Raw genomic sequence first — 14,437 nt, 5'->3', positions numbered from 1 at the left:
GGGGAGGAGGGGGGGCGATATGAATGTCAGCAGCCCTACATGCCAAGAACAGATGCATACTGGTAAGTAGCATATTCAGTTCGAGGCATGTGGGCTGCTGAATTCATATCTGTGCATAGAATAAATAGCAGTGCCCTCTATTAGCGGCGGCTACCAGTGCCAGCGGTCTGAAAAAGAGTTTTGAGAACAGCCTGTCCTACAGCTGCCTGCTGTTTTGATTGCACATCTACACAATAGTGTTTGGTAAATGTATGTGTAGTGGACCAGGTGGCTGCTCTACATATATCATGCAGGGGAATGTTTCCTAGGAAAGCCATGGAGGCCCCTAACTTACGTGTTGAGTGGGCTCGTGGGGGAATCGTTAATGTGCGTTTAGTCTTTTGATAGCAAATTTGAATACATTTAACGATCCATCTGGCTATACCTGCTTTGGAGATAGCGTTACCTTTGTGGTGTGGCGCAAAGGCAACGAAAAGTTGTTTTGTCTTCCTAAAGATCTTAGTCCTGTCGATATAATACATGAGGGCTCTCTTCACATCTAGTGTATGGAGTGCTCTTTCTGCGACAGTTTGTGGGTTTTGAAAGAAAACAGGCAGTTCAATAGTCTGATTCATGTGGAACTGCGATATCACCTTGGGCATGAATTTGGGGTTGGTACGTAGTACGACCCTGTTGGCGTGAACCTGTATAAATGGCTCTTGAACGGTTAGTGCCTGGAGTTCACTAACTCTTCTTAAAGAGGTGATCGCTACTAGGAAAGCTACTTTCCAGGTAAGAAATTGAAGCTCGCATGAGTGTAGAGGTTCAAAGGGTGGACCCATCAGGCGTGTGAGGACCAAGTTGAGGTTCCACATTGGAGCCGGTGGGTGGCTTGGTGGAATGACTCGTTTGAGTCCCTCCAAGAATGCTTTGATGGCAGGCACTCTGAATAGAGAGAGGTGCTGCCTAGTCTGCAGATAGGCTGATATTGCGGTCAAATGGACACGTATAGAGGTGTACGCCAGATTGCATCGGTATAGGTGTAAGAGGTAACAAATTATATTTTGTATGGATGCGTCTAGCGGGTTAATGTAATTATTAGTACAATAAATGACGAACCTTTTCCATTTGGCTGCATAGCAAGCTCTGGTAGTGGGTCTCCTGGCCTCCTTAATGATGTCCATACAGTCAGGTGGCAGGTTTAGGTAGCCAAACTCTAGGACTTCAGGAGCCAGATCGCCAGGTTGAGCTGTTGCGGATCTGGGTGCTGAATCTCTCCATGGTTCTGCGTTAAATGCGCGGGTTTGATCCGCAGCCTTTGATGCGGCACCACAGAAAGTTCGAGAAAGGTGGTGTACCACGGCTGACGTGCCCACGTTGGAGCAACCAGGACGAGTGTCAGTGAGTGTTGTCTGAGTTTGCGTGCCACCAGCGGTATCAGTGGTGCTGGGGGAAAAGCGTACGCAAATCTGCCGGACCAGTTCATCCATATCGCATTGCCCTGCGACTGCGGATGTGGGAACCTGGCGGCAAAGCTTTGGCATTTTGCGTTTTCGCTTGTGGCGAATAGGTCTATCTCTGGATGACCCCACTGTTGGAAGTACGGTTGGAGTACTGATGGGTGTAACTCCCACTCGTGCATCTGGTGGCTGTGTCTGCTGAGCAGATCCGCCATCTGGTTGTCCTTGCCGGGGAGGTGTTCTGCCATGAGGAACATGTTCCTCTGAATGACCCACTTCCACATGCTCTGAGCCAGATGAGACAACTGTGGAGAGTGTGTTCCTCCCTGCTTCTGTATGTAGTACATGGCGGTCATGTTGTCCGTCCGGATCAACACGACTTTGTTGCACAAGTGTACTTTGAATGCTTTCATAGCCAGGAGGATTGCCATCAGTTCTAGAAGGTTGATGTGCATCTTCTTTTGTTGTGTTGTCCATAGTCCCTGCACTGTGTAGTGGAGTACATGAGCTCCCCATCCCTGGAGAGACGCGTCCGCTGTCAGTATTATTTGTGGAACAGGCTCTTGGAACGGTCGGCCCTTGCAAAGGTTTTGTGGATTCCACCAATGCAGAGAGTTGTATGCCCGACCGCTCACCAACACTAGGTCTTTCAGCTGTCCTTGAGCCTGATTCCACTGACGTGCTAAGCACTCCTGAAGCGGGCGCATATGTAGTCTCGCGTGTGGGACTATGAAAATGCAGGAGGCCATCATGCCTATCAACTGCATGAACACTCGCGCAGGAAGGGAGTGTTGGGGTTTGAACTTGGAAATCTGCATTTGCATGCTGTTGATCCTCACTAAATTTGGCTGAGCTGTGGCCGCCAGAGTGTCTATAGTCGCACCTAGGTACTGTTGTACGTGTGCGGGCTGGAGATGGTATTTTGGGTAATTTAGTGAGAATCCCAGACTGTGAAGGAGGTGAATGGTGCGGGACATGTGGCTGGCACATTTCTGGGCCGACTTTGCTTGAACGAGCCAGTCGTCCAGGTAAGGGTAGACGTGTATGTGCTGCCTCCGTAGATGTGCCGCCACAGTAGCTAGGCACTTTGTGAAAACCCTGGGTGCTGTTGTCACGCCGAAGGGAAGGACTTTGAATTGGTAGTGCTGCCCCTGAACAGTGAACCTGAGGTATTTTTTGTGTGAGGGGTGAATGGGTATGTGGAAATACGCATCCTTGAGGTCCAGTGTGGCCAGGAAGTCTCCCTGTTTGAGCAGCGGGAGGACTTGCTGTAAAGTGAGCATGTGAAAATGCTCGGAGAGAATGTAGCGGTTCAGGGGTCTCAGGTCTAATATAGGTCTGAGTGACCCGTCCTTTTTTGGTATTAAAAAGTACAGGGAGTACACCCCCGTACCTTGCTCGTGGACGGGTACGACCTCTATTGCGCCTTTTAGTAGCATGCTTAGCACCTCCTGCTGTAAGAGCGTTAAGTGCTCTGAGGACATAGGACGGTGTTTTGGAGGTATTGTGGGTGGAGTTGAGGTTAATTCTAGGCAGTAACCGTATTTGATAATGTCTTTGACCCACCTGTCCGTGGTGATGGAGTTCCACGTGGACAGGAACCTTTGTAGCCTTCCCCCGACAGGTGTTAGGTGGTCGGGAGGAAGGGAGAGGGCGTCACTGTTTGTTCTTGGGGAAGGACCTGGTGTTGCCGTAACCGCGTCCTCTGCCCTTTGTGCTTGAGCCACAATAACCACCCCGGGTGTTTTTATCGTAGGTGCTTTGTGTGTTGCCTTTGTTGTAGGTTTGCTGTGACCCCTGTCCTCTACCTGCTCCTCTATTTCCGGGGCGACGAAAGGAGCCGCTCCGAAAGGACTGCGTTTGAAGAGCCCCCATGGACTTTGCAGTGTCCGTGTCCTTTTTTATTTTCTCTAGGGTGGTGTCAACCTCCGGCACCGAATAAGTAGTCGGGGTTGACAGGCTGGTTGAGGATGTTATTTTGTACCTCAGGTTTGAATCCAGAGATTCGCAACCAGGCGTGTCGTCGCAACATGACGCTAGTGTTTATGGCTCTGGCAGCTGTATCTGCGGCATCCAGTGCACACTTGATGGATGCGTTTGTGAGGAGTTGTCCCTCCCTGATGAGGATCTCTGCACCTTCTTTGAATTGGTCAGGGAGATGTTGGAGTAATTGTTCTAGTGTGTCGTAGTGTGCTCGATCGTAGCGGGCGAGGAGCGCCTGAGTATTGGCAATGCGCCATATATTAGCTGCCTGGGCCGCAACCCGTTTGCCGGAGGTCTCTAGCACCTTGGACTCTTTGTCCGGGGGAGGAGCATCACCTGTTGTTTGCGAGTGTGCCCGTTTGCGAGCATTCGCAACTACAATGGAATCTAGAGGTAACTGGCCTCTAATGTAGGTAGGGTCCCCAGGCGCCGACCTGTATTTCTTGTCGATTCTGGGGTTTATTACTCTTGCCCTGGTGGGTTCTTTGAAGATGTCCTTTGCTGGTTTGAGGACACCCTTTAACATGGGTAGAGTTTTTATATTCCTTTCTGAGGATGCGAAAGTGTCCATGAGAAAGTCGTCCTCCACGGTGTCAGAGTGGAGTTGCACCCCATGATTGGCCGCAGCACGTTCAATTAGGGCGTTGAATGCGGCAGTGTCCTCTGTGGGAGATGTTTTTGCTCCATAGAGTTGCGGGTCCTGTGTATCCATAGGTGTACCCGAGTCTACAGGGTCATCCCAATCTTGGTCAGGGTCCTGTTGGCCTTCAGGGTCCATCTCTCCGGGGTAGGGGACGTGGTCACCCATGTAGTCCTCCAAAACGTCAGTGTCGGAGTGTGTGGGAGAGAAGGACTGTGGATCCTGGTAAAAGGAGTGGAGAGGTTCGGAAAGAACTGGTTCCGAAGTCACCGGCAGCTTTTTCTTAAGCGGGATCCGGTAGGAGTCCAAAGCTGACTCTGAAGTTATTCTCCTTTTGTGGAGCACCATCCTGCCGGTGTCGGCGTCGATGACATGTGACGGAGACGACTCTGCAGGAGAGCGTTTGGCCGGCGTGAACGTGGTGTGGGTGACCCGTGTTCTGATCTGGAACAGTTTTGGGGCCGTGGATGGCGGCAGGCCAAAAGTGATATTGGTCGGTGCCGAAGAGGTTGGTGAAGCTTTTATCGGCTCGGAGGCTGACGTGTCCTGGAGGACTGCTTTGTGTTTGGTGCGTTGCGCAGCAACGGTCCGCACCTGGAGTGCCATCGAGTCCTTCGTGCCGGCCGTTTCCGTAGAGGCGGGCGTGGACTTCTTCGGTGCCGGCGAGTCATCCAGTCGAGGGGCGGCAACGGCCGTCGACGTCTTTGATGAGTGTGCCTTTGGTGGTGCTGTCGAAGCGGGGTGCGACGCAGCAGGCAGTTTGACCTTTTGGGTCGGAGCCGATTGCGTCGGTGCCGGTAGCCGAGGAGGTTTGGTGGCACCGAAGCTCTTTTTCCGTGTGTCGGCGCCCACGTCGGCTGCTGCAAGCTCGGCACCGAAATCTCGTTTGGTGCGGTCGGCGCCGACGGGTTTTGCTGGCGTCGAAGGTGTGGTGGGCCTCGATCCGACCAGTGTTACTTTCGGTTTCTGGTGAACCAATGCGGCTTTCGGTTTCGGTTTCGAAGAAGGGAAACCAGCCTTTTTGGGTAGTAATGGATGCCGCTGAATGTCCGAGGCCGGGCCAGAAGGCGGGGCCGAAGAACTGCGGGATAGGTCTTGGGTAAGGCCCGAAGGCGATCCCTCGACCGGATCCATAGACTGGCTCACTGGGATATCCTCAGTCTGTACGGGTAGGCCTGGCTCGTCACCGGAGCTACTCTCTTCGGCCCCTAAGGCCTCATTGTAGTCTCCTACCTCGGTGTCGGCTTCATCTCTGGAAAAGAGTTGTTCTTCGACGTCTTCCGATACGGAGTCGTGTTCGGAAGCGGGGCTGGAGGGTAGGTTCTCCACGTCTTCGACATCTTCGTCTTCGGCGCTGAAGATGTTGGCTGGGGCCGGTGCCGCTTGCTGCGCTTCGAGTCTTGCTGCTCGTCGATTCCGAAGAGTCTTCTTGGATCGGAATCGGGCACAGGCCATACATGTAGATTCGTCGTGATCCGGTGAAAGGCATTTGTTGCACACCGGATGGACGTCGATATGGGGATATTTCGCATTGCATACCGGACACCGCTTGAATGGTGTCCTCGATTCCATCGTCGATGAAGGGTCGATGGTCGGGGAAAATGCGAAAAAGTTGGTTCTGGAAGTTAGTAAACTAACAATATACTATCGATACCGATCGGGAACAGTACCGACGCGAACTAAAGGCCTTTTGGCCTGTAAAAAGGTTTTCCTAACTTGAGTCAAGATAAGCACATCCGAACCCAATGGCGGAAAAAAACAATCTGAGGATGGAGAGGATGCCCATGCGCACTGTAGTCCAGGGGAGGAGTCACCTATCCAAGGATACTTCGAAGACTCTTCCAGGACAACAACGTGCAAACATCCGGACCCAACACTAGGCGGCGATCTATGCACAGATATGAATTCAGCAGCCCACATGCCTCGAACATGGGGTATTTGTGTGTTCGCACACCCAAGAAAAGCATATTGCAAAGCTATGATTACCTACTCAACAGAGCAGCATGTTCCATCAATCTGAATAAAATTATGTTTGAGTATTCATATCTAGCATTAAAGAAAGAACAAATAAACAGCACCAAAGCACATGCATCCTTGATCACAAATTTTCAGGGAGAAGCAGAATGAACTGAATATAATATTCACAGTTACTGTCTTTATTCTGATGTCAACCTGTACTTAGAGGCGGCAGAGTGGCATAAGATCACATCATTGAGATTCTGTTTTCCAGTTAACAGACTGGCTGCAATCCAAAATGTGCTTTATTTTGTTACACTGTAGGCATTTTTTGTAATCTGAGACCTAATTTACAGACTTTTTTTATAGAAATTAAATAAACATGCCAGACAAACAGAAGTGCAGTGGTTAGATGAATGGAGTAAAAAGCAGTATGAAAAATGACCTACGTGTCTCTGGTAAATATATATGCCACCACGTCTTTGGAGGATGCAATCAAAACTCCACTCACAATGGCCCAAAATACTGAAGAAAAAGAAAATATCTTAAGTATGCATGTAGATGGCACTTAAAATACACTTAATATAGGAGAAAACGACAAAATGACAAGAACAAGACATATATTTTGCAAAGAGTGAAATATCTGTTATATATATAGAAAATTGCCAAAAATGTGTATATTCTGACACTTCCATTAAAACACATGAAGATTACATTTGCAAAATGGTGTTGCACCATAATATTGTTTCAAAATGATTCTGAGATATAAATATGTCAAAAATATTGTGATGTCAAAAAAAATGTGGGACATAATATAGAAGGTAAGGACATTGAGTATATTAAATCCTAAGTATATTGTGTTTTACTAGCTTTTTCTTACTAAGTTGGTATTATTTTAATGTTAAGTGTGTGTAGTTGTTTTACTGAGTATATACATTTTTTTATTTGGTGATATATATTTAAAGATTTTGCTAATTTTATTTGAATTTATTTGTTGGCGCGCTGTTGCTTATGTAAGGGAATCGGGTGGGATTTTTTAAGTATTTAATTTTAAACATTTATAAAACATTTCCATTTTAAAATTTTTACTTTTCTTACTCATTATGCAAATTGTTTTAATTGAAAATTATTTTAGTAGTAGCTAATCAATTGTTAGGGAGTAAGAAGGATACGTGATCCATTCACCTTCCAGTTAATAGTTTTTTATCAAAAAAGAGTGGATCAGTTGAACCTGTTATCCAGGTTAGGTGGTTATTCGACCGTTCTTTAAAAAACCCTCATTCACGTTTTTAGATGGTTTGTGTGGCGGTATATCTTGGTTCTCCGCCTCAATAACGTGACAGCATCATCATTGGGTTTAGTATTGTGCTACCTCCACCCGGAGGAAAACCACTGGATATTTCAGTAGTGATCAGAGATAAAAATTTAATAAAGTGCTCGTGTGTCGTGAATTGGTGTGAATTAAAAAGGATATTTCCTCATGCTACCTAGACTATAATCTTTATTGTTGTCTGGTGCATGGAAAAAGAATAAAAAATTGGGGGGAAGTTGTACAGAGAGGGCAGTTAATGTGTCCGCTGTACAATCAGTCCAAAGGGTGGGTCGACATGTTTCAGCTCTTTATGTGCCCCGTAGGGTCAGGTGAGCTTTCATCAGGACCAAGGGGTGTTGTATTAGAGAGGGGTATTACCCACTCTAAAAGTGAGGAGTTCGGAATATTATTCGCTGAGCTCCTAGTGAGAGGTTGTTACCTGTGGTGGAGAGAAGGGCAAATAACATAAGGTCTGTTTGTGAACAAAAAAAAATTTTTGGAAAATGAGACAACATACTAATTGTAATACTACTCATGTTATTTACATGATTACCTGCCCATGCAATTTGAGATACATTGGAATGACGTGTCGCAAGATAAAACAGCGAATCTGTGAACACAGAAGCAACGTCAGATGTAAACGTCATACCACCAAGATGAGCAGCCACTTTATCAACCACCCACATACGCTTGACGACCTTAAATGGATAGTCATAGAGTCTATGGCGTCAGGGTCACGGAATGTTGAGAAACGTCTCTTTACACAAGAACAAAGATGGGTACACCGTTTAAAAACAAACATAACAGGCCTGAACGACTATATCCCCTGATTGAGTGTATCATAAATGTATCACCTACTTACTCGCCAGAAATAACACTCTTTACAAATGCTACCTAAAAGGTTTCCATATCTTTAAAATCTTTATTTAAATCTTTATTTGAACCCTAAGGAATAACAGACCTTTCAATCTAAGCAGTCTGAAACCTCAAAATGAATTTTGAAACATTACTAATTTCCACGTAACATCTGTCAACTCGCATTTTATTAAACATGGAATAGTCGCAACTCTTTTTTATCAATGTATACCACCTCTGATATTGGCAACACTCTGTATTACAGACTACTGGTGTAGTGACTATGGAGGCTTTATTGACAAAATCGTTTAAACCAACAGCCTTTAACATTACCGTCCTAACCAATAGTATTTCTTCACTTTGTACTGCATCCCTTAAAAAACTCCCCAGACCGGGCCGTCTCCATCAAGCAGGAAGACAGCATCAGCACAAGTCGTGCAGAGCGGAAATCCCGGTATGGAGACAACACGAGACGGAGACACGTAACGTTACCTCGAAACTTAATTTGTTGAATCTCTAAATCTGTTCACTGTTTCCTTTGCATTGTCCCCCTCTTTCCTCCAACCTCCCAACCCCTCCCTTGTAGCCCGATCACGTTGCCACTCTTCCTCGGAAGCCCCAAAACGGAGCTCTTTAAGGTACGAGTGCTGTCCATGTAACAAGTGTTTTTTAATGTGTGATTGTTGCACGCCGCTCTTTGTGCTTTTAACAAAAATTCAGAAGTATAACTAATTGCTATTTACTGTTCAATAACGACGCTGTGGCTCACATATTGCTTATCATAAACAAGTACGTGATATAGATTAAACAAGGGTTCTGTTTAGGTCTTAGAAGCCCCGAAACGGATTCTTTAGACATAAGCGCTCTTTAAGTAACAAGTGTCTGCGCTTTTTTGAATATCACATGCCGCTCTATGTGCTCGCAACAACGATAAAGCTCAAATGTGCCACTATTTACTGCTTAAAAATGACGCTACTGCTTTCATATCGCTGTTCATTATGTGTACAACAAATATGGGCTATAGACCTTTCAGAGATAAACACTCGTATCTGAACCCAACACATACCATAGCCACCACTACCTCATTGAAAACAGACCGAATTAACATAGCAACTTTCTGAGAAACGGTCTCCTGCACATACTACTGACAATTTCTCAGTTTGAAATACACTTTTTACGAGATTTATAGTGCTCCTCACCACAAGGACAACATGAGCAGTCCGAATCCACGTTTTGCCATAGTAAAAAACATTCACCCCAACTCATTCTCTATACAAAACGTTATGTATAAAAGCGTAATTTTACTATCAAGAGCAATCTCTCTGAAATGTCCTCAGCCCAATCAGACAAATCTCCTGATAACTGACACACATACAGGTATCTTTGCAAAGATCTGCCATTTATACTTGCTATGTAGCCAGCGGCTTGTTCGAACACCACTTGCCTTTTTACTGTATATAAAGAATTGCCATGTTGCTTCTTCCTCGTCTTTCATCTTGGGTATTTAAAAAAAAAAAATTTTTGTTCACAAACAGACCTTATGTTATTTGCCCTTCTCTCCACCACAGGTAACAACCTCTCACTAGGAGCTCAGCGAATAATATTCCGAACTCCTCACTTTTAGAGTGGGTAATACCCCTCTGTAATACAACACCCCTTGGTCCTGATGAAAGCTCACCTGACCCTACGGGGCACATAAAGAGCTGAAACATGTCGACCCACCCTTTGGACTGATTGTACAGCGGACACATTAACTGCCCTCTCTGTACAACTTCCCCCCAATTTTTTATTCTTTTTCCATGCACCAGACAACAATAAAGATTATAGTCTAGGTAGCATGAGGAAATATCCTTTTTAATTCACACCAATTAACGACACACGAGCACTTTATTCAATTTTTATCTCTGATCACTACTGAAATATCCAGTGGTTTTCCTCCGGGTGGAGGTAGCACAATACTAAACCCAATGATGATGCTGTCACGTTATTGAGGCGGAGAACCAAGATATACCGCCACACAAACCATCTAAAAACGTGAATGAGGGTTTTTTAACCCCTTCCATGCGGCGCGAATTCCGCCGCGGTGCTGACCGTTTCTTGCGCGGGCGGGCTCATGACGGAACGGTTCCGTCATGAGCACAGCTCAACCGACGCTCATGACGGAACCGTTCCGTCATGAGCATGGAAGGGGTTAAAGAACGGTCGAATAACCACCTAACCCTGGATAACAGGTTCAAGTGATCCACTCTTTTTTGATAAAAAACAATTATTTTAGTAGAACATTTTATTTGCCATATTGTGATTGTTAATTGGTTAGATTATTGATTGTTCCAGTACAGAATAGTGCAGCAAGGATCCTCAGGGGGACTGCTAAACCTGCCTTGAAGGCTCTCCATTGGATCCCCGTTCAGGAGAGAGTTCACTTTAAGGCCTTATGCATTGCCCACAAACTGATAGGAAGGAAAGGACCAGAGATTATCTCCTCTATGGTCAAGCCCTATCGAGCTAACAGGCGACTACGCTTAGATGAGCAACACCTGGCAGTCGTCCCCAGAATTCAGAGAGTCATAAGTGGTGCTCGGCTATTCTCATATAATGCTGCCAAACTTTGGAACTCCCTTCCTCTTCAGCAACGAAGGGAACCCAATCACCTGGTCTTTCGCAATATGCTGAAAACATGGCTCTTCCCCAAGTGATTCCCTGGAGCTTCAGTTACTCCCCAGCGCTGGGATGCCTACGGGTAGCCATGCGCTCTATAAATGCTGCTTCATTCATTCAATTATTTATATTAACTGACATTTATTTTTAGAATTATTTAATAAACTAATGTGTATTGTTACTTGTTTGAAATTGCTTTGAAATTGGTTTTGTTTTTAAGATGATTTGCTGGGTGTTATGGGGGTTATATTGTTCAAACAGTAGGTTAGGAAGTGTTTTAAATATTGATCATTTTTAATTGCTAAACATTTTACATTTCTAAATATTCCTAATTGCTTATGGATTAATTTTGATTGGTAATTATTTATATGCATTAAAAAGAACAATGGCACGCTGCACTCAGAAAGATCTAAATTATCAAGATTTATTATTCCAAAACTCAGGGGCAAGCAAAACGCCAACGTGTTTCAACATACAAGGTCTTGATCACAACTCTAATAATCCTTTATTAGTATCCATTTAAATACTCCAATCAATGCTACATTATGGTTCATTGAGGAGATCTAGTGCACCGAGTTAAAAAAAGGAAACAAATCAGAATTAACATATACATATCCATCCTCAGGAACTCTTTCAACCTTACAATAAATATTGGCACTTCAACAGCAGGTTCAGGAAGATTGAATTATGAAAAAGATGTGATCAATGTGTTTCGGCTCGTCCAAGCAAACAATGTTGTGAATGCTCTTCATTTAAGTTCACAGCTGCTTCTGCATTTCTAAACATAGATGTAGGACACAGACGAAAGGTCAAAAATGATCGGCAATATTTGAATGGGTATGTTACATGTATACGTAAATATGATTCAACGGTAAAAGGGATTAAAACAATGTTATAATGCAATCAATCATGATAGTACCAACACAGAAGCCTGGAGAGAAAAAAACAATCACGGTGCTAAGAATTCTAGTACTGAGAGTCACATAACACACTACAATGAACATCTTAACTTGAAGGACAGGATACTCGTTAATTTCAACGATCCTCTATCTTTAAGTAAGCAAAATACGCTAGCCTAATGCACCTATTCAGTACTTGCTACAATGTGAAGGTGTGCACAACAATCTACTGTACCTTCCAAGTGGGGAAAGGCTATTCTTTCTCATTCTACTAATTAAACAAACATATTGCAAAATTCCAAAATATCAAATGAAGATGAAGTCTTGCAAATTGAACCTACTGAAGGTAGGATTTCTATCCTGAAGTATTTAGGTCACCATCGAAGACAGCCCGACTCACTGGATGCAACATTGACAGTTAAATAATGACTTCTTCAGTGTGGTCGGCGGCATGGGTGAGTGATACATTGGATTAGGGCAAAAGAGGAATGTCAATTGAGGGAGCAGGAAGCAGATTAATTACTTATAGAAAATGGTAACAGTAAAGGTAGAGCTGCACCAGTGGTAACCCCAGCGGACACAGGTTGGGCCTGGATGTAAAGGGCAAGTTATTACTTTTGTAGATATTGACAAAAGAAAACTCTTCAAATGGTGGGAGGGCACTTCATTATGGATGTGGGGAGAATACAAAGAGGCTTGAGGATAATGATCATGCCAAGTTATGAATATCCTAATCCAGATCTCCCCAAAGAATCAGCTCAACACAACAAGAACAGCTCACAAGCAATGTTAAATATCTTGATTAAAGTAGCTGATATTGAGAAAATCGAACTGTTAGCACAGATAAAAGCAACAGAAAATGAAGGATTTAAGGAACAGATCAAAAAGTAGAAGAAGAAAAATGAAGGAGTGGATCAAAAAATATGAGGAGACCATTAAAGCAAGAAAGGCAATCAAGATACAAAGAGAATGTTTGAACTATGAGAGAGGGCAGCTATATACGTTCACCAGAAGGTTTGAATCCATAAGAAGACAAAGATTAGGAAACTACAACAAAACACCACAAGATGTGTCAGCAAGTCATTTCAGCTGAGATACAGGCTAAGAATTAGAGCAAGAAGAAGCAATGTGAAGACTAGGGATCAACGAAGGAACCCGCACCTCAATCGCTGATGAATTCAGTTTTTTACAGGTGGACCAGAGGACAATCCACAGACCGATAGGACCCTACAGAAAACAAAAAGAAGGAAAAAACAGGAGAGGGGAAAGGGAAAAAGAAAACCATGGCGGACAGTTCAAGAGAACAACAAGGACTAGCAAGAAGTAACGCCAGATGTAAGAACAGTAAAACATCTCACTAATTAAGTTTTATCAACAGCTGAGAGACAGATTCTATATTTGGGACTCTCATACTGTCCGGAATCATGCTTTAATAATGTTCAGTGCAAGGTAGACCTGTATAAATATATAAGAACATTTAAGCTACTGAAAATGTTGGGGATGAACAAGGGTAGGAGTACCAGCAGGTATGGCAATACGAGCATTACTGAGAGCAACCTTTGTGGCAGATGTAGATCTTATGCGAGATGTGATAGTGTTAGAGCAGGAGGGAAACATTAAAACTTACAATCTCAAATCTGTTCTAGCTACAGAATTAACTATTCTAGGTGTGGGGGGTGGGGGGGGGGGGAGAAAGGGATACTACCTTTAAGCTAAAGTCCAAATGTGTCCCACAAACACCCCATGATAATAGGCCCCTTCAATGAGCTACAGGTATAATAATATGCTAAGACTACACAAGAGTGATACTGTAGTGATAAGATCCTTTGAGAAGGGGAAATGTGGTCCTCTGGCCGAAAGAATAGTATTTTACGGAAGCCTATAGGCACTTGAATGTGTTGTGTTAAGTGAGAATAATGATGGATAATTACCACAAATCAAAAGAAGTGTTTGATCAATGCCTGAGATTATGGGTGAACCAGTGTCTCATTAATGAGGATGAATGCAGGTTTTTAAGACAATATAACCCAAATTTCCAATATTCTAACTGATCCTGAAAGTCCACAAGTATGCTTTCAACCCCCCAGGTCGCCCTAGAATTGCAGTGCAGGGTAGCATATTTGAAAATGTGTCAGATATGTTTATTCTTTCCTTAATCCCAGGGTGGCTATTTTACCATTGCACATTAAAAAGACTCGTCAGATTTCCTTCACAGCATCTTTGACATAAGTTGGGAAAGTGATATGCTGTTAATAACTTTAGATAATGCAGCGCTTTATAAAAGCATAAGACACTCAGATGGCTTGAAAGCCATAAAGCATTTATTGAGAATAAGACCAAACAAATTTAATAGACATATTCAGATGCTGTTATGTATGGTTTTGCCTCATTAACAAAATGTCAGCTTTTAACAATGACGTGTACATGCAGACCAGAGGGACAGCGATGGGCACATGCTTCACCTTCACCCATGCTAATCTGCATGTGGGCTGGTGGGAGGAGCAGGTGATCGGGGCTCCACCACTGGAAAAATGGTACAATTAAATCACCCTTTGGGAACGATTCACTGATGACCTCTACATCATTTGGAGAGGTAGCCAGAGGTAAGAGAAGAAATTTATGAAGGAGACTACTATGAATGATCTAAATCTGATGTTTACCATAAAAGAAGTAATAGTGAAATAGAATTTCTTGA

The 14,437-nt window shown here is 44.1% G+C and overlaps 1 protein-coding gene across 2 annotated transcripts in view; it reads right to left on the bottom strand.

Annotated features, from left to right (window-relative positions):
- The window catches only part of LOC146858426 (multidrug and toxin extrusion protein 2-like), a 722,400-nt gene that overhangs the window by 260,885 nt on the left and 447,078 nt on the right, over positions 1–14,437 (bottom strand). For both annotated transcript variants that reach the window (XM_085649347.1, XM_085649348.1), the window contains one exon: positions 6,468–6,543. In XM_085649347.1, the coding sequence (XP_085505473.1) occupies positions 6,468–6,543 (76 nt within the window). The remainder of the gene's footprint in view (positions 1–6,467; positions 6,544–14,437) is intronic.

This window comes from Triturus cristatus, chromosome 3_2, assembly GCF_964204655.1.
Source record: "Triturus cristatus chromosome 3_2, aTriCri1.1, whole genome shotgun sequence".
NCBI classification, from domain to species: domain Eukaryota; kingdom Metazoa; phylum Chordata; class Amphibia; order Caudata; family Salamandridae; genus Triturus; species Triturus cristatus.
This window is presented reverse-complemented; position numbering and strand designations above follow the sequence as displayed.